This window comes from Bufo gargarizans, chromosome 8 (genome assembly GCF_014858855.1).
Source record: "Bufo gargarizans isolate SCDJY-AF-19 chromosome 8, ASM1485885v1, whole genome shotgun sequence".
Taxonomy (NCBI): domain Eukaryota; kingdom Metazoa; phylum Chordata; class Amphibia; order Anura; family Bufonidae; genus Bufo; species Bufo gargarizans.
This window is the reverse complement of record NC_058087.1, coordinates 190,986,102-191,009,960: the sequence shown is the minus strand read 5'-3', so window position 1 is coordinate 191,009,960 and position 23,859 is coordinate 190,986,102. Positions and strand designations below refer to the sequence as shown.

The following is a 23,859-nucleotide window of genomic DNA, read 5'->3' as shown; positions in this document are numbered from 1 at the left end:
TATGTAGTCATGCACACATCGGTATTTTTTGTGGATCCGTGTGCCTGTTTTGCTTGTGGAAAAGAATTGCAACTTCTGTAGACGAGAGTAAGAAAAATACGGATTGTACAGAGAAGTTGTCTGTAATTTTGCAGATTCGTGGTTTGTAGACCGTAATTCGGACACGGATGCAGGCTACAACCAGAGGGAGCTTAGTGCTTATCATACACTACAGTCAATAAGACTCACGGGAAGCTCTCACGCCACCTAATGGTGAATGCTGGTGGTGACCTGCATGGCATCTTTCATATGTACAGGGTGAAACTCGAAAAATTTCCATCTCCATAAAGTCACCATCTCCATAAAGCTCGTCTGCGGAAGGAAGCATGAAATGCTCCAAAATCTCCTGGTAGATGGTTGCGTTGACTTTGGACTTAATGAAGCACAGTGGACCAACACCAGCAGATGACATGGCTCCCTAAATCACCACAGACTGTGGAAACTTCACACTGGACTTCAAGCATCTTGCATTGTGTGCCTCTCTATTCTTCCTCCAGACTCTGGGTCCTTGGTTTCCAAATAAGATGCAAAAGTTGCTCTCATCAGAAAAGAGGATTTTGGACCACTGAGCAACAGACCAGTTCTTTTTTTCTTTAGCCCAGGTAAGATGCTTCTGACGCAGTTCAGGAGATGCTTGACAAGAGGAATATACGACATTTGAAGCCCATGTCCAGGATCCGTCTGTGTGTGGTGGCTCTTGATGCACTAACTCCAGCCTCAGTCCACTCCGTGAAAGTCCCCAACACTTTTGAATGGCCTTTACCTGACCATCCTCTCCAGGCTGCGGTCGTCCCTGCTGCTTGTGCACCTTTGTCTTCCACACTTGTCCCTTCCACATAACTTTCTATTATTGTGCTTTGATACAGCACTTTGGGAACATCCAACTTCTTTTGCAATTACCTTTTGAGGCTTTCCCTCCTTATGGAGGTGTCAATGATGGTTTTCTGCACAACTGTCCGGTCAGAAGTCTTTCCCATGATTGTTATTCCTACTGAACCAGACTGAGAGACAATGTAAAGACTCAGGAACCCTTTGCAGGTGATGTGGATTAATTAGCTGACTAGAGTGTGACACTTTGAGCCTAGAATAGTGAACCTTTTCTTCAATATTCTAATTTTCTGAGATTGTGAATTTGGGGTTTCATAAGCTGTAAGCCATAATCATCCAAATTATCACAAATAAAGGCTTGAAATATCTCGCTTTGCCTGTAACGAGTCTCATATGTTAGTTTCACCTTTTGAGTTGCATTACTGAAATAAATCAACTTTTGCACAATATTCAAATTTTTCGAGTTTCACCTGTATGAACAGGCAGACAACTATAAAGTAAGAACTTCTTAAACACAGTTCCCTGGATCTAAAAAATAAACAAACTCATGAAGATAAAAGATCCCGATTCACGCTCAGGCTACCCTTGCTGCCAAGCACTGTCTCTAACTGATTTATTTGAGGCCAATCATGACAGGGAGCTGATCTGTCAATGATAAACGCTAATACTTGTTATCCAGAAACATGAAATAAACGAAGCATCTGATAACTTTTCTTTTTGCAGATTTAATGTCTTCTCCAGAACTGGGGGAAATATTGACACCAAATCTGACGCTGAACAGCCAGACGCCGCTCCAGTGCACAATCTCACGTTTTTACCCCGATAATCTCACTGTGAACTGGATTAGGAAAGTAAAGGGTAATGAGGAAATAATGAAGACGTCTGAGAAATACAAGATTACACCTCACACGTCACAGCAGCAGCGCGACAAGACATTTACCTGCACAGCATGTCTACTGCTCACCCCATCGCTGGAGGATCAAGGCGCAGAGATCATCTGTAGAGTCGCACATCCCAGCCTGGAGCAGCCGGCGGAGAGGAGCACAGGACGGATACAAGTGTGCGGTGAGTTCAGGCGGATCCTCCGACTAAGATCCGCACCAGTGTCATCTCCAGGCGTCAAGAGCTGCAGTGTCTGTTCACTTTATACCATGAAGGATCTGCCATCACTATGACCTTATAGCACTGGTACTCTGCCTAGCGTGCACTAGTATGGCAGGTACATCCAAAAAGAAATATTAGACGACATTTAAATGCATCTGATGACCGTCTGAGTATTACTGATGACTTACTGATGATTTACGCTTTATTTCTTCTCCCTTTCAGTGAAACCTACACTCGACCATCCCATACAGCTTTCCATCGGTGACTCCGGAGATGTGATAGCAGCTTTATCTCTTCTAAAGTTTTATCCTAAAGACATAAGGATCACATGGAGCGATGGTCAATCCCCGGAGAAGAAGCCGTCAGAGGAAAGAGCCGCCGAAAATCCTGACGGCACCTTCTCCATTACTACAAGGTGTACAATCCCCGGGCAGAGCTTTAACGACTTGGATTTTAAACTGAAAGTGACATGGAAACATAAAACAATGGACCGGGCAGAAAGCAGAGAGATGTCTGTAAGAGATGCAGGTGAGACGGTGAACCAAGAAAACTCATTGCACAAAATGATATAGATTTACAGGATAGCACGTTCAGAGTTTGACTCCCTTCTCTGCCACCCTTACTTGGTCTTTAAAGGGGTTGTCCAACGGATAAAGTTCAGTTAAACAGGCAAAATGAAAACAAGCAATTCTTGCCTCACTGACCCCCGCCACTGCCTGGGTCCCCCTATACATCACACACATGAAAAGACTGCTCAGCCAATCACTGGCCTCAGCGGTGAACCTCCAGTGACTGGCTGCAGTAGTCACATGAACGATGAATGGCACATGACTGCTACAGGAGCAGCTTGGATCAGAGTGGTAGGACCGGAGCAGCAGCACGGGAATGCAAGACATTGAACGATTATGTTTTTTAAAATTTATTTTACACACCCAGCTTTGGGTCAAGTTTTTTCAAATCTTAAAAAATCCCTTTAAAGTGTGCCTTTAAAATAAACAGGTGCAGTAGTTTTCAAAGTTCTTGAAAACAGTGGTCTGCCATATGCTCATACGGCTAAATGACCAGAAATTGTCAAACTTCGAAAATAGGCTAATCATGTTGCCTCACACAGTTAAAGAGGACCTCTCACAGCTCCTGACATTCCTGTTTTAATAGCTTTATGCATTCCCCATGTAATATCAATTCTGGAACATCTTTTCTTATGTCTGTATGTTGTGCCATTGCTTTATTATTTCTACTAGAAGTTATGAATGAATTGCTAGCAGTCTGCAGTAAGGGTACAGAGGGGGTGGTAACCAGTTGGGGGCGTGTACCTGCACAGTCTGAAAATGGCAGCACTGATTGGATAGAGTCAGTCTGTGCAGGGACACACCCCCAACTGGTTACCGCCCCCTCTGTACCCTTACTGAAGGCTTATAGCAATTCATTCATAACTTCTAGTGCAAATAATAAAGGAACGGCACAACATAGAGTCATAAGAATAGATGCTCCAGAATTGTTAAAATAGGCATGTCAGGAGTGGTGAAAGGTCCTCTTGATCAGCTTGATCTCTGGGGCAGATCTGTCCAGTATATAATGGAAAATGTAAAGCAAGATTACACAAGATGATAATAATATACACTTAACATATTATGAAGCAGGGTGACAGAAGTTTAGTGACATACTTCAGGATGTTACACATCTAATGTTTATGGGGTCTTATCTTCCGGAGGTAAGGATCAGGCACATTGGTTTTCACATGTCCAATCCTTTTGTTTTCAGGGAAATAAGCCAAAGACAGAGGTTTCAGACAGCGACTTTTTCCCTTATCTTAATTTACTACATCTGTATGGGAAGAGTTTGAGAGATAGCTGTTGGACGACAAGCCAATGTTTATCCCATGTGTATGGCCAGCTTTAATTTAAGGGAGAGGAGACAACTAAGAAGACGTGACAGCTGAAGTTTCTATTGCTGCTTCATCCTAGATCTCAGTTTTTTTTATAATTAGGGGCCTTAGCATGACAGAACATAACTTAGCATATATTTATGATTAAAATTTCTAAAATTCCGAGATTTCTAAGAAAGTAAATATGCTGCTACGGCAGTGGGTGTGGACCCATTGTGTCAGCCGAACAGATTAAGCTTGGGGTTACTAATAAGGGCATCATCCTGGCAGTCCCCTGGTTTTACCCTTATATAGGGATCTGGACATTGCTGCAGCAGAACCACCAGGCCGCTACCTCTTGGAGTAGTCTCTGTTTGCTTAAGGCCCCTTGCAGACGAGCGCGTCCGGATTAGGTCCGGATGCGTTCAGGGAAAAATGCACGATTTCGCCAGCAAGTTCATTCAGTTTTTTATGCGATCGCGTTCAGTTGTTGTCACGGCTTATGGTGTACGCTGTGACACTGTTGCCACACTTGCGGTTGCCCACGGCAACGTGTTGCTGTGAGAGCATGCGGTGGCAGTGTCTCGGCCTTCTGGGTGATTGCCGTGACATGGTTGCCACGCATGCTGTTGCCGGTGGTTATGTGTTTGGTATGCTTGTGTGTGCACTTCCCCATTGAGTTGTAGCCTCCCTCTGGTGCTGAAGGGTTAACTCCCTGACTAGGGGTGGTCACTTGGCTTATATCTTCTGTGGTTTCCTGGCTGGAGTCAGTTGTACTTCAGCTGTGGTTGGTGCTGGAGCTCTGCTCCACTCCAGAGCGTTCCATCTGTCCAGTGAGGGCCACCCTTGGGGTCATCAATGTCATCCCAGTGTCTCCTTCCCTTCCTGTCCCTATTTGTATGGAGTGGGTTATGTTCAGGGTGTTTGTATGTCTAGTTTGGTGTTACATGTCTGGTGGTGTTTGGTGTCATGTTTGCTAGACATTCCCCTGTCTCATGTTTATTGAAGCTATGGGTATCCTGGGTTCCTGTGTGGTTGTGGTGTGTGCTGTGTCCTTTAATGTTGGTGTGGACAGCAGCACTAGTGCACAGGTTCCAGTCAGTGTGTCTGTGGCAGGTGAGTGTGTTATGGGTTTCACTTACCTGCCATCTCTAGAGCTGTATGTGTTCCCCTCTCCTTGCAGCCTGGCCTCAGATAGAGACTCCTGTTCCTCCATGACTGGGATGAACAGGTCGTCTCTTCCCTGCTCCTTGGTGAGGGATTCCCAGGGGACTTAGGGTCTCTAGGAATCCTGAGTATGAGTCGTCCTACCATCGGGGTCCGCTCACACGGTGAGGAGTCAGGGAGAGGATTAGGGACGCTGTAGGAGTTTACCTGCTCCCTTATTACTCCTTTCGGTCAGGCTGATCCCCTTCTATCCTTTGACACCACACGGTGGGGGGTTTCCCCCACTCCCCTTCGTGACAGTTGTTCAGTTTTTTTTGCATGGGTGAAATGCGCATTGATGCATTTTTCACGTGCATGATAGAAAACTGAATGTTTACAAACAACATCTCTTAGCAACCATCAGTGAAAAACACATCGCATCCGGACTTGCTTGCTTTTGACGCAGCCGCATTCACTTCTATGGGGCCAGCGTTGCGTGAAAAACGCAGCATATAGAACATGCTGCGATTTTCACGCAATGCACAAGTGATGCGTGTACACAGACCCATTGAAATGAATGGGTCCGAATTCCGTGCGGATGCAATGCGTTCGCATCACGCATTGCACCCGCGCGGAAAACTCGCTCGTGCGAAAGGGGCCTAACAGATGACACTGGTGCAGAGCAGGTGCAGACGAGGTCTGGGCAGGCACAGCATGTGCATTCTAATAAACAGTCTAAGGTCGGGGAACACAGCTCAGGGTTAGTAAGGAGTTCAGACTGAGATCAGGTCAGGCATGGAAGGGTAAAATCAGTGAAATTAAAAGAAGTCAGTACGCAGGCAGTCAATTATATAATATTGATAATATATAGAGTCATTGTAGCAGCGTGGCCAGAATGCAATGCATGGACAGCCAAGTCAATCAGGGTCCTCACAGAGAAGGTCTCCTTTCGGCTCAAACAGAGGTTCCCCACAATATCCATATTCATTAATAGAGCTTATAAAAAGGGGTTCAGGTCATCAGTCAACCTCTTTGAAATTCCCAAATATGATCAAACAATTGGCCCATACGCTTAACTAAATGGAGACATATTTTTGCATCGACCATACATACTGTATATGTGATGCTAGTCTCTACATCTAACACTAATATTTTCTAGATTTTCCTTGGCGTCCAAGAATTGTGGAAATGACTCCTCTGATTCTGCAAATGGGCAAACAGACGGCAGTCACTTGCAAAATCTCAATGTTTTTCCCTGATAACTTGACGGTGAACTGGTACGAGAAGGTTGGGGAATCTGTAACACCAATTATGGATGGAACTTACAAAATGTCTATCAAACCGGAGAGAACTGCTGATAACCTGCGCTCCTGCTCAGCCTCCTTATCATTCATGGCTCAGTCACAGCCTGAAGACCTCGAATTTATCTGCAAAGTTATACATCCCAGCCTAAAGGATCCAATAGAACGGAGTACGGGGAAAGCCAAGATGAGGGGTAAGCAAAGTACTTTTCAAAGTATATAAGCATGCTAAAATGTCCCCAAAGGTCTTGTATGTGGGGAGAGAGCACAATGTGTAAAATAAAAGAAAGTTAAGAGAAAATAACTAAAAAAATATTTTCCATTACACCTCAGGTCAGACCAGCAATCAGACCCCCAATGTTAATCAGACCTCAGATCAGACCCCAATGCCTCAGATCAGCCCCCCATGTCAGCCATCAGACCCTCATGCCAGCCATTATGCTACCCCATGTCAACCATCATGCCCCCATGTCAGCCATCATTCCCCCATGCAAGCTACCATGCCCCCTTGTCAGCCATCATGCTCCCATGTCAGCCATCATGCCCCCATGTCAGCCATCATGCCCCCATGTCAGCCATCATGCCCCCATGTCAGCCATCATGCCCCCATGTCAGCCATCATGCCCCCATGTCAGCCAACTTACCTCTCCTGCTCCTGGACGCCGCCGCTCCTCACCACCAGCGCTCTCTCTCTTCTTCCTGGTTCTCGGCTGTCAGCTGTGAAGGCTGCGCACAGCCGAGCGGAGGACCAGGAAGCGGTGAGTACAGATCCTTCACCGCTTCATGGTCCTCCGGTACTAATGTAGCGCTCCAAAAATGGAACCACTTCATTAGTATTCGCCCCATAAGACGCAGGGGTGGGGAACTGCGTCTTATGGGGTGAAAAATACGGTATATAAGAAAATAAAAGCCACTACTGTCCCACACCACAACTTCTAACCCTGCCCTGACTGCCGTATATTTCCTGTATAATAACAAGGAGAACACAGGTGACACAGTTTTAAAACGTATTTTAGTGCTATTTTGTGCTATGAAAAAACAAAACAATAGAATGTAGTGTGAAAAGGACTCTTTTACAGGTATCAAAAATGAAAAACAATAAAACTAAAATTACATAAATATAAAGACCTAATACAGTGCATTCAGAAAGTATTCGGACCCTTACAATTTTTTGGGGTTTTATGTATGTTGCAACTTTGTGCTAAAATAAAAAAATAAAAAATATAGAAATAATCAGGTGGCACCCTGGAAGAAGGTGGTGGTGCTCGTATGCTGTGTTGCAGGTCCATACATCCAAGTAGAAGAAGTGGATCAGCACTCGACCTTTGATGCTAATAAATCATTACTTTATTGCCATAAACAGAATACAGGCAAATGTGACGCGTTTCGGCTAAACAGCCTAAAAAGGCTGTTTAGCAAAAAAGCATCATATTTGCCTGTAATCTGTTTATGGCAATAAAGTGAAGATATATTAGTATCAAAGGTCGAGTGCTGATCCACTTCTTCTACTTGAATGCTGAACATAGAACCTAACCCCACAGGATAGCCACTTTAAAGCAATCGGCAGCATTGTGTTGAGCAGGAGGAGCTGAGCAGATTGATATATAGTTTTGTGGGAAACTTGTAATATATTTACTTAAATCTCTACGCTTTCAATGCTTTGGGGTCCAGTGGGTGGTCCTAATTACTGACCGGCAGCCTTTCCTGTATGAGTGCATATATAGAGATTGCTGGCAACTCCTACTGGACTCCTAAGCATAATGACAAGTTAGCTTTAAAAGGGTTGTGTCACTTCAGCAGTAGCATTTATCATGTAGAGAAAGTTAATGCAAGGCATTTACTAATGTATTGTGATTCTCCATATTGCCTCCTTGGCTGTCTGAATTCATTTTTCCATCACATTATACATCGCTGGTTTCCATGGTTATGACTAGAGATGAGCGAATTTTTCTAATATTCCATTCGCCGAATCAGCAATAAAAAAAATAAAAATTTGGTTCGATACGAATATATTCGAGGTGAATCTGACTCTTACACCTGACTCTCACACTTGACCCTGACACCTGACCCCTGCAAGAATCACAATTTTGATTAGTCACTGTATACAGAGCTGTATCCTGGATTATACATATCTACTGTATATATGTGTATCATATACACTATGTACTATAGCTTAACCACACTGATATCTAATCAGAAAGCTGATATATATATATTACTGCTTTATCCACAGACACAATATATGATCATACAGATAGCAGTATTATGTGATAGCGTCTAAGTATAGAAAAACCATGTGGTAATGTTATAGCTTAGAGGTTACACTAATGGCTTTGCATGTAGACATCCCAGGTTGAAGTCCCCAGAAAGACATATGTTTTCTTTCTATTATTATTATTTTTTTATATTAATAGGATATACTATAATAAATAATATGTCATTAACCCATAGGATACCAGCGCTGTACATGTATGTCGCTGGAAACACGGTCACAAATCCCAGCGCCATACAGCTACAGCGCTCTGATTGGGCGGCCACAGGAGCTTCTCCCGCCCGATCAGCTACAGATGTCCGGCAGTCACTGATAGTCGGACCCCTGCTGTATGTACCGGCATCGGTGAAAACAGTGATGCCGGCGCATTAACCCTTGCACTACCGCGGTCAGCACTGACCGCGGCACATGCGGTATCCTGACGGGTGCGGGGTGTCCATCTGGTCCCAGTGATGCTGTGACAGGGACCCGATGCCTTAATTAGGCATCGTGGCTGCCATCCCTGTGAGCCTGTGAGATCCAGCACCCTAGAAGTATTGGAATGCATTGTACAGGGGATCAGACCCCCAGAAGTTGAGGTCCCAGAGTGGGACAAAAAAGAAAGTTAAAAAAGAAATAATAAAAAAAAGTTTTACAAAAAAAATTAAAAACTTCAGGTAAAAAAAAAAAAAAAAGCATCCTTTTCCCAAAATAAAGTAAAAAAAATTTGGTTTTGCAGCGTCCGTGTCGACTGTCTCTATAAAAATATCACATGATCCACCCCGCCAGGTGAACACCTTAAAAAAAATATATATATAAAGACAGTGTCAAAACAGCCATTTTCTGGTCACCTTGCATCAAAAAAATTGTAACAGCAAGCGATCAAAAAGGTGTATTTAGCCCAAAATGGTACCAATTAGACCAACATCTCATGTCGCAACAAAAGAGATCCTACTTAAGACAATCGGTCAAAAAATAAATAAAATAAGGCTCTCAGAAAATGGCAACACAAAAACAAGATTTTATTCTGTTCAAAAAGGCTTTCATTGTGTAAAACTTAACAAAAATAAACATGATAGACATATTATGTATCGCCACGTCCGTAACAACCTGCTCTATAAAAATATCACATTATATGCCCCCTCAGGTGAATGCGCTATGCCAAAACAGCGATTTTTTTTCACCTTGCCTCATAGAAAGTGTAATACTAAGCAATTAAAAAGTCTTATGTACTCCAAAATGGTACCAATGAAAACGTCACCTCATCCTGCAAAAAATGAGGCACCAATGGCACCCTTAAACCAATCCAATGGCACCCTTAAACCAATCCAATGGCACCCTTAAACCAATTCATCAAAATCTGTGCTGCAAAAGCCATATAACGCTCCTTACTTTCTGAGTCTTGCCATGTGCCCCCACAGCAGTTTACCACTGTGGGGGCACATTTAGGAGAAAATGGCTAACACATTATGGGGTGCTTTTTCTCCTGCTATCCCTGTGAAAATAAAACATTTGGGGCTAAAGCAACATTTTATTGGAAGAAATTAAGCTTTTCATTATCACAACCAAGTGTTTTCAAATTTCGTAAAATGCTTCTGTGGTCAAAGTGGTCAGTACCCCCCTAAATATATTCTTTAAGGGTTGGGTCAATTTTTGAGGGTTTCCACTGTAGGGGTATGTCAGGATCTCTTCAATTACAAAATGGTGCCTAAAAAAACATTCTAGCAAAATCTGCCTCCAAAATCCATATGGCGTTCCTTTCCTTCTGACCACTGCTATGTGCCCATAGAGCAGTTTACCGCCACATATAAAGGTGAAACTCGAAAAATTTGAATATTGTGCAAAGTTAATTTATTTCAGTAATGCAACTTAAAAGGTGAAACTAATATATGAGACTCATTACAGGCAAAGCGAGATATTTTAAGCCTTTATTTGTTATAATTTGGATTATTATGGTTTACAGCTTATGAAACCCCAAAGTCTCAATTTTGAGGTATACTATGCTCAGGGGGTATGGATTAATTAGCGGACTAGAGTCTGACACTTTGAGCCTAGAATATTGAACCTTTTCACAAAATTCTAATTTTAAGCTGCATTAATGCAATTCCTTTTAATTTGCATTACTGAACTAAATGGACTTTTTGCAATTTTTTTAGTTTCACCTGTATATATATTTCTCTGAACTGCAGAATCAGAGTAATACCTTATATATTGAGGTTTATTTTGCTGTTAACCTTTGCTGTGTTGCAAGAAAAAAGTGTAATTTCTAAAATCGGTTCCTTTATAGGTGGTTTCCACTACGTAAGCCCCACTAAATCACTTTATAACTGAATTGTTGCTCAAAAAAATGGTGTTGGAAATGTAGAAAAATTTGAAAAAAAAATCTAAAATTCTAAGCCTTCTAACGTCCTAATAAAATAAAATGACATTTACAAAATGATGCCAACATAAAGTAGACATATGGGGAATGTTAAGTAATAAATATTTTATGATGTATCACTTTATGTTATAAAAGCAGAGAAATTGAAATTTTGAAAATTTTTGTTAAATTTGGGATTTTTCATAAATAAAGGTGAAATATATTGACTAAAATGTATGACTGTCATGAAGTACAATGTGAAAAATATATAATAGGATTACCGAGGCTCACTGGTTGGGTATTACGGGCAGAGGTGCACTGTCACCGGTACACCCAAAAACGTGTGATGTGGAGTATGTAAGAAGATATAAATGTGACAAGCACCCTCTCATCCGGGGCTACGTGGAACACACAGATACATTTAAATTGAATACACCCTTTATTTGAATACATATGTAACACGTTACTAAGTTGCTTTAACTCTTCGCCTTTCAACATATAAATAAAATAAAACATACAGTAAAAATAGTAAGAATAAACAGTAAAAATAAATTCCCCCTATATAAAATTGTTAGTGCAACATTATATCAACGATATTAATACAGCGGTATATGAATGATCACAGTGTCCCTATTGTGAAAGGAATTCAGTGGTGTATACTGACGGAGCTGCCACAAAACTTTTGTGGTATATATTGTATAGTATTTAAATACTTGTCACTTTTGTAGTAATTGTTACTAGGAAGATCGTTGAAGTTTATATAAATTCATTTGCATCTCCTTAAAAATGGTTGCTGCCGCCCTTCACTCACTGCGCCTGCGCCTAATACTAAAATGGACGGCGCAGGTGCAGGATTTGCGGGGCACGGAGGAGATCGAGGATGTCAATCACCTTTACAAGGGCATGCCAAACGGTGAGAGGACGGAGCCTCTAGGTGCTGCAGCAACGCCCCACTAGCACCTAAAATAAAAGTAATTATTTAGCGCAAACGGCAGCAGTGTCACAATCAGTGGGGTGGGGGGGGGGGCTCCACACTGAACACAGGAGGGAAGGGGAACAGTAACTGGGCCTGGAAACTAGGGAAGGAACAGGTCACCTCCTAGACAACCCTAATCCAGGCCTTGACTACCTATCAATATGAATAGACCTTGAAGGTAGAAATATTCATAAGCAGGATACCTAGGCCCTGATTTTCCTATAAAGCCCTGGAATAAGTATAGGACCAGAGACAACCCATTACTACCCAGATGGACGAATAGAAGTCTCTGTCTCAGGCCCGGATACAACAACAGGGAATATAACAAATACAAACATGACACTTGCAGAGATGGAAGAACAGGAACACCAGAGAGGATCTCACACCAGCTCAGCCAAACCCAAATGAAGCTAGCTACCCCATAGTCATAAGGGTGGGGTGAGACTATAAAGGGTAGAAGTGATGACCACTCAGCAACAGCTGAGAAAAGGGAGTGATTATTAACCCTATCAACACTGAATCAAGAGAAATCAAGGAGGCTGTTAGATTCCTCCACACTCAGCCAATCTCCTTGATTTCCTGATATCAGTCACCTAAGGGACCGTAACAGGAGGCAGGGAGATATAAGTCATACAGTTATGTTCTGCTGACATTAGCACATCGCTAACGTCAGCCAGCTACATAACGATTTTTCTGATGACAGAAACCCTTCAAGCTATAGCATTACCACATGGTGATATATGGTTTTTCTATACTTATAAGCTAACACATAGTACCAGTGACTTTATAATCATATATTATGCTGTGAATAAAGCAGTAATATGTAGATTACCTTTCTGAGTGTGGTGAAGCTATAGTACATAGTGTGTATAATACACATATATGCAGCAGATATATATACGCCAGAACACAGCTCTGTCTGTCTAGCCCTGTCAGGTAATGGCGGAGGGGTGTGTGCAGAGCATTGCTCAGAATATTCAGCCCCGCCTCTGAGTGCTCGAATTGTTCATTTGCATATGAATAAAACCGCTGATATCTCTGCAGCTATTTATCATACATAATCAGCATGATGAGTCCTACCAGGCAGTATATATGGTCTAATAGGGTTGATCCTGGTGACAGACCCTCTATAAAGGGGTTGTCCCATTTCACTAAGTTGCTTTCCATCTGTTTAGTCCAATAATGGCCCCTTCCTCTCCCTATTCATAAATTCATACATTTTGTTTTCCTTTGTAGGTCATTATCAGGTGTTCTGACCACAGCTGCGATACCCCAGTGGCGGCCGCGCTTGCGCGGTGTCTCTGTTACTCCTTTCTTGCCCGTGCTGGCTGGAAGCATGTGCGGCATCTCCCAACTTGGCTGCCAGGGACTGCTCCTGGGCATGTACATTAGCTCAGGAAATGTTCGCCATAGCAATGCAGAGCGCAAGCGGCTGCAAAGTGGAAGGTGCCGCCACACACGGCACAGGAAGCGGTGAGCTGCTGCAGGAAAAGGAGGTGGGAATGAGAAATGGGACAACCCCTTTAAAGGGAACTGGTCACCATGAAAATGCTATAAGTTGAAGGCAGCATGTTATAGAGCAGGAGGAGATGAGCAGAGTGATATATAGTTTTATGGGATAAAATTCTGTATAACTTGTATTTCATTCATTTAAGCTCCTGCTCATTCCGTTAAGCAGGCGGTCCTATCAGTGATTGACAGCTATCTCTGTATACACAGTCACTGATAATACAGGGCAGGCTGATACTTTACCGCGCTCCAGGTGGCAACCCTAGCTAGCTGTGGGAGCAAACTTCCACTAAAGACATCACAGAGTGGCACAACGGGCACTGAGCTGATTGGAAGAAGCGTTGCAGCGGCTCTCCCTCCCTGCTTCCAGTCGGGGCCCAGCCTGCTGTTGTCAGCGCAGCACTAGCGCTGCGCATCGTGATAAATGAAAATGTAAATATGTAACGGCACTGGGGCGTTTGGTGTGGCAATGGGCCCGTCATTGACACTGGACCTGGGGCTTCCGACCTAAACGCCCCTATTATAATCCGGCATTGGCTGCCGCTATTTATAGGGCTGTGACATCACAGGTCTGGCTGACTGCTGATTGGCTGCATGCCTGGCATTGTGGGTGATCCCGCCTTCCCAGAGTTCCTTTCTCCATGTCCTCACACGTGCAGTGGCCATTTTAGGAAAAAATTTGATTCGTTACTAGTGTTGAGTGCAAATATTCAAATAGCGAATATTAATCTCGAATATCGCAACTTCGCTAATTCGCGAATATTTCGAATATAGTTCTAAATATTCACTATATCGAATATTCGGCATTTTTTAACAATCTGAAAACATGATTTCTCCGTGCTTCTTTCTTGAGGCCCACAGGAAGGAATCATGTTTTAATATGGAAAAGAAATGACGAATATTCTAAAAAATGAAGTTATAGCAATATAGCGAATATATTCGTTATTTAGAATATTCACATTTTTTTTCCCACTCTGTACAGTTCTTCGCATACTCCTCCCCGACAAGCGTCCCCGTCACCATAGGAACGCCTGTGGGTTAGAATATACCATTGGATCTGAGTTTTCACGATCTCAGGGGAAACTCAGATCCGATGGTATATTCTAACCCACAGGCGTTCCCAAGGTGACGGGGACGCTTGTCGGGGAGGAGTATGCCAAAGTGGAATAACAGTACAGATTGAAAAAAAAAAGACGAATATTCTAAATAACGAATATATTCGCTATGTTGCTATAACTTTGTTTTTTAGAATATTTGTCATATTCTAAAACAAGAATATATAGCAATTTAGCGATTTTTTTTGTAAAATACACATATAGCCTAGCCAAGTTAGGAAAGTTGCCTTATACAGTTAAAAATCGCAATACGCGAATAATTAAATCGCATATTTTTCTCGATAAATAGAATAATGATGAATAATCAATTTTGACAAATATAAGACGAATAGTCAATCGAATAGTCGCGAAATATTGTGAAATCGAATATGGCACCTCCCGCTTAGTACTATTCGTTACCATGAAGCATGAGGAAATTCGGCTTTGGTGCGAATCAAATTTTGCCTGAAATTCGGATCGAATTCCACTTCGTCAGCTTCGATTCGCTCATCTCTAGTTACGACCACCCTGCAATTGATCAGCTGTGGCCACGCCTGCACACTACAGAAGAAAGCACCCGCCTATGTGAGCTTCCGCCGTCCCGGTCACCAGAGAGGCCGGCACTTTTTTCCTATAGAGTGATGGAAAAATGAATCCAGCCAGCAAAGGAAGCAATATGAACAATCACAATACATTACTAAGTGCCTTGTATTTAACTTTGTCTAAATGACAAATGCCACTTGCTGAAGTGACACAACCGGATTTAACTAGAACAGATCAGTATTGATATAACATTGCAGATGGAACGCTAACATGAAGAATTAAAGAGGCGTTCCCATCACAGACAATGGGGGCATATCACTAGGATATGCCCCCCATTGTCTGATAGGTGTGGGTCCCACCTCTTCGACCCGCAGCTACAATGAGAACAGAGCGGGGGAAAAAACGGAGGGCGCACTGCGCATGCGCAGCCGCCCTCCATTCATTTCTATGGGGCCGCCAAAAATAGACAAGCGCTATTTCCATCTGCCCCATAGAAATGAATGGGAGCAGGGGCCGCTTGTGCGCGGTGCACTCCCATTCACTTCTATGGCAGCAGCGCTTGGTGGTGCACCTGGGGTCCTGCAGCTATAGCTCTCCCCGCTCTGTTCTCGTTGTAAGTGCGGGTCCCAGATCCCTAGCGATATACCCCCATTGTGGGGATACCCCTTTAAAGGACACGTCCACTTTCCAACATAAGTGTTTACAAGACTACTTCTGAATGTACGGATCTCAGGGCGAGAAGAGTACGTTATGTACATAGTTCACTCTAAGAGCTGCATCCAGATGTATAATAACTTGCCGCTCTCAGCATTCCCAGCATAACCGGCGGTATGTCATATCAACATGTTACTAATACTATAGATGGCATAGAGTTAGACAGGCTTTGGTACATGTCTAGACACATTTGTCTTACTCTAAACCAACTATACATGGTAGTTACGGATGCGGCGGGCCGTTCCCCTGCCAGTACTTCCTGCCGGAGCGAGTAACGCAAAAATATGGTTGCGCTAAATTGCAAAGCTGTTTAGACAGATTCTAGATGCAGACACATTAGTGATTCTGGATCAAAGCTTTTTCCTATTCATTATCATCATTTATCACTTTTACTCCCAGCTATTCCGAAGATGGTGAGGCCGGTGACGTTAACCCCCGGTGCATCAGACACAGTGACCTGCTCCATGAGTTTATTAAAGTTTTATCCATCAAGTATTAATATTACCTGGAATAATATGGCAGATAATAAACCAATCCCTTCAACCAGAAAACTTATCCAGACGGACGAGGAACAGACCTTTGATGCTACAAGTGAATGCACAGTTCCCTGGAAAGATTTCCGCTCTGGAGTGCGAGTGACTTGGGAGCATGAATCCCTGACATCTCCTCAGCATCACGACCTCCGTGTAACAGGTACGTCCCTAGAAGGACCCGGTCATCGCACCGCACAGAACACTGATGGCCTAGTCACACCCGTATACCCTTCTATCACCATCCTGATGAAGAGGCTCAGTCTGCTGGGACACTATGCTCCGGCTTGCATGCGCTGTCATCAGCAATCTAACGTTAGCACCGCTGAGCGGCAAATATATTTTATTTTTGCCACTAATGCACGACAAAAAGGGCTGTAATTTTAGCACTTCACCACTCAACGGCTAATAAAGCCTTTTCTTCCCACTAAGGCTCCTTTCACATCACCGTTTCTCCTTTCCGTTCTCCGTCTTCGCTCAAAAATCATGTTCTGAGCGGACAGCAAACGGGCCCCATTATAGTCTATGGGGTCTTTAGGCTCCGTTACGCTCAGTTAGGTCTCAGTTATCTGCAGAATCCGTCCTTTCTGTTCTCCTGCTCCTCAATGGAGCCGGAGATCGAAAAGTGGAAACGGTGATGTGAAAGGAGCCTTATACAAGCCAAAAAATGCTTTAGAACATGTACAGTCAGGTCCATAAATATTGGGACATTGACACAATTTACAATTTTTGTCTCTATACATCACCACAATGGATTTGAAATGAAACGGACAAGATGTGCTTTACCTGCAGACTGTCAGCTTTACCCGCAGACTGTCAGCTTTACCCGCAGACTGTCAGCTTTACCCGCAGACTGTCAGCTTTACCCGCAGACTGTCAGCTGTAATCTTAGGTATTTACATCCAAATCAGGTGAACGGTGCAGGAATTACAGCAGTTTGCATACGTGCCTCCCACTTGTTAAGGAACCAAAAGTAATGGGACAATTGGCTTCTCGGCTGCTCCATGGCCAGTTGTGTGTTATCCCCTCATTATCCCAATTACAATGAGCAGATAAAAGGTCCAGAGGTCATTTCCAGTCGGCTATTTGCTATTTGCATCTGGAATCTGTTGCTGTCAACTCTCAAGATGAGATCCAAAGAGCGGTCACTATCAGTGAAGCCATCATTAGGCTGAAAAAACACAACAAACCCATCAGAGAGATAGCAAAAACATCAGGCGCGGCCAAAACAACTGTTTGGAACATTCTTAAAAAGAAGGAACGCGCCGGTGAGATCAGCAACACCAAAAGACCCGGAAGACCACGGAAAACAACTGTGGTGGATGACCGAATAATTATTTCCCTGGTGAAGAAAACACCCTTCACAACAGTTGGCCAGATCAAGACCACTCTCCAGGAGGTAGGTGTATGTGTGTCAAAGTCAACAATCAAGAGAAGACTTCACCAGAGTGAATACAGAGGGTTCACCACAAGATGTAAACCATTGGTGAGCCTCAAAAACAGGAAGGCCAGATTAGAGTTTGCCAAATGACATCTAAAATAGCCTTCACAGTTCTGGAACAACATCCTATGGACAGATGAGACCAAGATCAACTTGTACCAGAGCGATGGGAAGAGAAGAGTATGGAGAAGGAAAGGAACTGCTCATGATCCTAAGCATACCACCTCATCAGTGAAGCATGGTGGTGGTAGTGTCATGGCGTGGGCATGTATGGCTGCCAATAGAACTGGTTCTCTTGTATTTATTGATGATGTGACTGCTGACAAAAGCAGCAGGATGAATTCTGAAGTGTTTCGGGCAATATTATCTGCTCATATTCAGCCCAATGCTTCAGAACTCATTGGACGGCGCTTCACAGTGCAGATGGACAATGACCCAAAGCATCCTGCAAAAGCAACCAAAGAGTTTTTTAAGGGAAATAAGTGGAATGTTCTGCAATGGCCGAGTCAATCACCGGACCTGACTCCGATTGAGCATTTCACTTGCTGAAGACAAAACTGAAGGGAAAATGCCCCAAGAACAAGCAGGAACTGAAGACAGTTGCAGTAGAGGCCGGGCAGAGCATCACCAGGGATGAGACCCAGTGTCTGGTGATGTCTATGCGTTCCAGACTTCAGGCTGTAATTGACTGCAAAGGATTTGCAACCAAGTATTAAAAAGTGAAAGTTTGATTTATGATTATTATTCTGTCCCATTACTTTTGGTCCCTTAACAAGTGGGAGGCACAGATGCAAACTGCTGTAATTCCTGCACCGTTCACCTGATTGGGATGTAAATGCCCTCAAATTACAGCTGACAGTCTGCAGGTAAAGCTGACAGTCTGCAGGTAAAGCTGACAGTCTGCAGGTAAAGCACATCTTGTTTGTTTCAATTCAAATCCATTGTGGTGGTGTATAGAGCCAAAGATGTTAGAATTGTGTCAGTGTCCCAATATTTATGGACCTGGCTGTAACTGCACTGCACAAGGGCTAATAAGAGGTAGAAATATTTCCTTGTAATAAACAGCATCTGCACCCCAATAACAAGAACGGTTTGCTGGAATTACAGAGCTGTATAATGGCAATCCGCAGTCAGTGCTGCCAGGTGTAAAATGATTGTTCCTATTACCCAGGCTGTCACCTCCTCTGACATTAGCAGACCCGCAATTTCTTTTGCGAGATACCGATGGGAGACAAAGGGAGTCAGCTCCCTCTGTAGCCTCATACAAGGTAAGGGTTAAACATCCTGGATCCAAACTTCTGCACCCTAAAAAGATGAAGGCCCAACCTAAGGCCCCCTTAGTGACCCCTGTAAAACCCCTGATTGTAAGACAAATAATGATTACTCACAAAATAGCTATTAATGAATATTCCCCATATGTCTTTATATTGGCATAATTTTGTAACTTTTATTCTATTTTTTTAGGAAGCAATTTTTGACATTTTCAAGACAATTTTCAAAACCTTGTTTTTAAGGACCAATTCAGTTCTGAAGTGACTTTAAGGGGCTTACATAATAAAAACCACCCAAAACCTACCCTATTTTAGGAACTACACCCTTCAAACTATTCAAAACTGATTTTACAAACTTTATTAACCCTTTAGGTGTTCTACAGGAATTAAAGCAAAGTGAAATTTAAAAATTTCAGGTGTCGTTAAAAGTAGAACTGGCAAGTTGACCATAGCAACCAATCAGTTCCCTCCTTTCATTTTCTAAAGGAGCTGTGAAAAATGAAATGTGGCATCTTATTGGTTAATATGGGCGACTAAGCCAGTTCTACTTTACACCAGTTTGATAAATGACCCCATTCAATTTGTGTGCAGATTTTCCATATAAATCCATTTTTTCTGTAACATAGCAAGGTTAACAGCAATATTTATTACCCTGATTGAGCAGTTTATATAAGTAGTCGTAAAATCAGCTTTATGGGCACACAGCAGGGCGCAGAAGGAAAGGAGCGCCATATTGTTAAAGTAGGGCAGATTTTTCTGGAATGGTTTTCAGGTGTCATGTCACATTTGAAGAGACCATGAGCTACCCATAGAAGAATAGAAGAAAAAAAAAACGTCAATGAATTGATCAAGGGGTGAAGTGAATGCTTTGAACCAACCATTCATAGAATTTAGAAACACTTGGCAAAAATGAAAAATCACAATTTCTGTTTAAAAAAAAATTGTTTTAGCCCCAAATTTTTTATTTTCACAAGACATAACAGGAGTAAATCCCCCCCGTAATTTGCTATGCATTTATTCCTGAATACGCCAACACCCTATATGTGATTGTAAACTGCTGTTTGGGGAAATGGCAGCATTCAGAAGGGAAGAAGCAGCAATCAGGTTTTTTGACATGGAATTTGCTGAAATAGCTTTTAGGGGCCATAACATTTTTATTTTTCCACCAATACAGCTGTGTGTGGGCTTGTTTTTATTTTGGGAAGGGCTGTAGTTTTATTGGTATAATTTTGGGGTATATATGCCTATTTGATCACTTTTTATAAAGTGGTAGGGAGGTAAAAAAAGCAATTCTATCAGTGTTTTTATTTTTATGGGGTTCCTCATGCGGTATATATGATATGATAATTTCATTCTGTGGGTTGATACGGACATGGTGATACCAAATCAATATAGTTTTACCACTTTTTCACCATAAAATCACTTTTGTGTTAAAAATAAGTTAGATTTTGCTTCACCATACACTAACCTCCATAACATTTTTATTTTTTCACCAATGTAGCTGTGTGAGGGCTTGGTGTTTGCGAGAAGAGCTGTCATTTTTACTGGCATAATTTTGGGGTACATATGACTTTGTGATCACTTTTAATAAAAATTTTGGGGAAGGAGAAAAAACAGCAATTCTGTCATTTTGATTAGTAATAACATGATACTTTTATAGATCAGGTACCAATTATGTGTTATTTATTTTTTCATTTTTTTAATCCATTATAAATGAGCGGATAAAGGAGAAGACTATTTATTTTATTATTAATTTTATTTTTTTTGTTTTACATTTTTTTTTACTTTGTTTTATTTTCACACTTTTTTTTAAATTAAGTCACACTTGGATCTTGAGGATCCAGTGGGCCTTTTTGCAGTACAGTGCATTGCAATATTATTGCAATGTACTGTACTGTCAGTATTGCACTGCCACTAAGAGTCCAGTTCCCATGGTAACCATTGGGCCTCTGCAGCAGCCCAATGGTTACCATGGCAACCGGACGCCTTAAAGGGGTATTCTCATCTTAATGATCACTGTTAAATCTGTTAATGATTTAACAGTGATCATTTTTCTAAATATATTTAATTAACAAATCCCCACCCCTTAGAAGTAAATAAACATATACTTACCTGACTGTTGTCTTCTGTCTCCCCTGGTTACGGCCACCGTTCTTCTCAGGAATCGCGGTGGCCGCGCGTGCGCAGACGACTTCTTCTCTTCTCCCGGCCGGCCGCGCGCTGTACTGAACGCGCACGCGGAGGCCGCTCATGCGCTATGGTGATTTCTTCCTGGCCAGTATAGTATACTGGCCAGGAAGAAGTCACCAGGGCGCATGCGCGGCCTCGGCATGCGCGTTCAGTACAGCGAGCGGCCCGGCCGGGAGAAGACTTCAATCAAGATGGAGCCCGCCCCCTGCCGAGTGCCAAAACTAGGAAGTGGACAGCGCGCCGGGAGCAGGTAAGTATGAAATAGAGTCTTGAGAATACCCCATTAAGTATCATGCCAACCGGTATCTCTACTGTCGTGGAGAGCGGAGACTTTGGGGCTGAGCTTGTTTCTCAATGGCAAATACAGTACATAATACTTATCCCTTAGTAATATCCCTCATCGGTCGGTTTTCTGTGACTTCTTTCTAGATCTTCCCTGGCGTCCGGTCGTTGAAGAAATAGAGAAACCCGTTTTCCATGTGAACACTGAAGCCAGATTACAGTGTAAAATCTCTCAGTACTTTCCAAATGATCTCACTGTGGCCTGGTACAAGAAGAGGACAAATTGGGAATATGAAAAGCTAAATGAGAACACTACACCCTCAGCAGAGAGACAGCCTGACAACACGTACAGCTATACCGCCAGCCTGGTAGTCAGACCATCCATACAAGACCATGATGGAGCAGAGATCATCTGCAGAGTGCAGCATCCGAGCTCAGGACAACACATGGAAATATCTACAGGTCCAATACAAGTCTATGGTGAGTCCTTCAGTAATTACCACCCAGAACTAATATATAATTAACTAGAAAAGCTACAATTTCTGTGGAGTAACTGGGTGGAGTGGCTTGAGTAACTGATGTGTGGTTGGAGTGACTGGAGTAACTGTAACTGTGGAAAGGTCGGACTGGGCAGAGTAACTTTGTTTGAAGTAAGTAAAGATAGTAAACATTACACTAACTAATTGATCAAATTTTAAAAGTGCACATGGCAAGCTTGATAGAGTGAGAAATGCATTTCAACTTTTATTTATTTATACAGCACATTTAATTGCAATGTTATTCCCAAAGTGCTTCACAGTTACATTAAAAGATACATTTATAAAAACATTAGCAGCTGATTTGTGTAGGTGGGCTTGAAAATGAGGGTGTGGTGGCAGTTTAGAAATCATGTCCTGATTTTTCAGCTCACACTCTAGCTTTTGTCACTCTGCTGGCTGCTCACACACCTGGGTTCCTATAGTGAAGAGCTTTATATTGTGAGAATCACAAGACCCAGACCTACATTTTGATGCATAGTATGTCTCTGAAATATTAAAAATGAAGGTCGCAGTTTAGAGTGGAGTTTCGATGAATGTCAATGGACAGCGTGAGTTGCAAACAAATGGTCATATTGTGAAAACTATCAGGACTATGGCTTAGACGTGGACATTATAAGTGGCAGCAGGGATAGCTGAATGTTTTGATATAAGATTTGTGTAGGTGGGCTTGAAAATGAGGGAGTGGTGGCAGTTTAGAAATCATGTCCTGATTTTTCAGCTCACACTCTAGCTTTTGTCACTCTGCTGGCTGCTCACACACCTGGGGTCCTATGGCAACTCACTCTACAGCAAAAGCAGGGAGAGCTGTTAAAAACAAACTGCTCCAACTTGCTCACTTCACTGGCGGTAGCCATCTTCAAACGGTTGTAGTTTGAAAATTATAAATCCTACAGCGAAGAGCTTTATATTGTGAGAATCACCAGACCCAGACCTACATTTTGATGCATAGTATGTCTCTGAAATATTAAAAATGAAGGCACAGTCGCAGTTTAGAGTATGGCTTAGCCGTGGACATTTTAAGTGGCAGCAGGGATAGCTGAATGTTTTGATATAAGATTTCTGTAGGTGGGCTTGAAAATGAGGGAGTGGTGGCAGTTTAGAAATCATGTCCTGATTTTTCAGCTCACACTCTAGCTTTGAACATTCTGCCATTCATTCCTATGGGGCCAATTTCGCCACAAAAACGCCGATATTTTGTGAATCATACGTTCCACAAAGTAATAGCACACCAATTGTGAACAATCCGCACGTTTCCGTATATTACTGTCTATGTAGTGTAAAAACTGTGGGAGGAGTTAGGTTGGTAAATGTGGCTATAATAATAAGAATATATACTGTATGTGAGAACACTTAGAAAACATTATTTTCTATGAAGTAAATGGTATTTTATCTCATTAACAAAGTGCAATTCTGATTATTTCTATAATCAAGTCAGATAATCTATGAATAAAGAACAAAGAGCAGAAATAGTTTTCTGCCAGACAGGAAACTAGACAATAATACCCCAACATAGTGACAGGATGACTTTATTGTGGTGAATGCATATTGTCTCCTTTACATCGCCTATGAGCATCCTGTCTATATGTGGCATTCTGGTAAATTATTGTAGAGGGGTCCTCCCTGATCTTGAGTTGTTGGTGAGCAGCAGCCAGGTGGTCCATGCTGACAGACGGGGATCATATGCTGGTTCCAACAGTCATTTTATTTATTCACTAAAGGGGAGATTTATCAAACTGATGTAAAGGAAAACTGGCTTAGTTGCCCATAGCAGCCAATCAGATTCCACCTTTTATTTTCCAAAGGAGCTGTGAAAAATGAAATGTGGAATCTGATTGGTTGCTATGGGCAACTAAACCACTTCTACTTTACACCAGTTTG

The 23,859-nt window shown here is 42.4% G+C and overlaps 1 protein-coding gene across 1 annotated transcript in view; it reads left to right on the top strand.

Moving 5' to 3' along the window:
* The window catches only part of LOC122945530, a 45,812-nt gene that overhangs the window by 2,365 nt on the left and 19,588 nt on the right, over positions 1-23,859 (top strand). Inside the window, exons 3-7 of the mRNA XM_044304593.1 lie at positions 1,591-1,932; positions 2,194-2,499; positions 6,141-6,476; positions 16,128-16,421; positions 21,590-21,922. Coding sequence (XP_044160528.1) covers positions 1,591-1,932; positions 2,194-2,499; positions 6,141-6,476; positions 16,128-16,421; positions 21,590-21,922 — 1,611 coding nt within the window. The remainder of the gene's footprint in view (positions 1-1,590; positions 1,933-2,193; positions 2,500-6,140; positions 6,477-16,127; positions 16,422-21,589; positions 21,923-23,859) is intronic.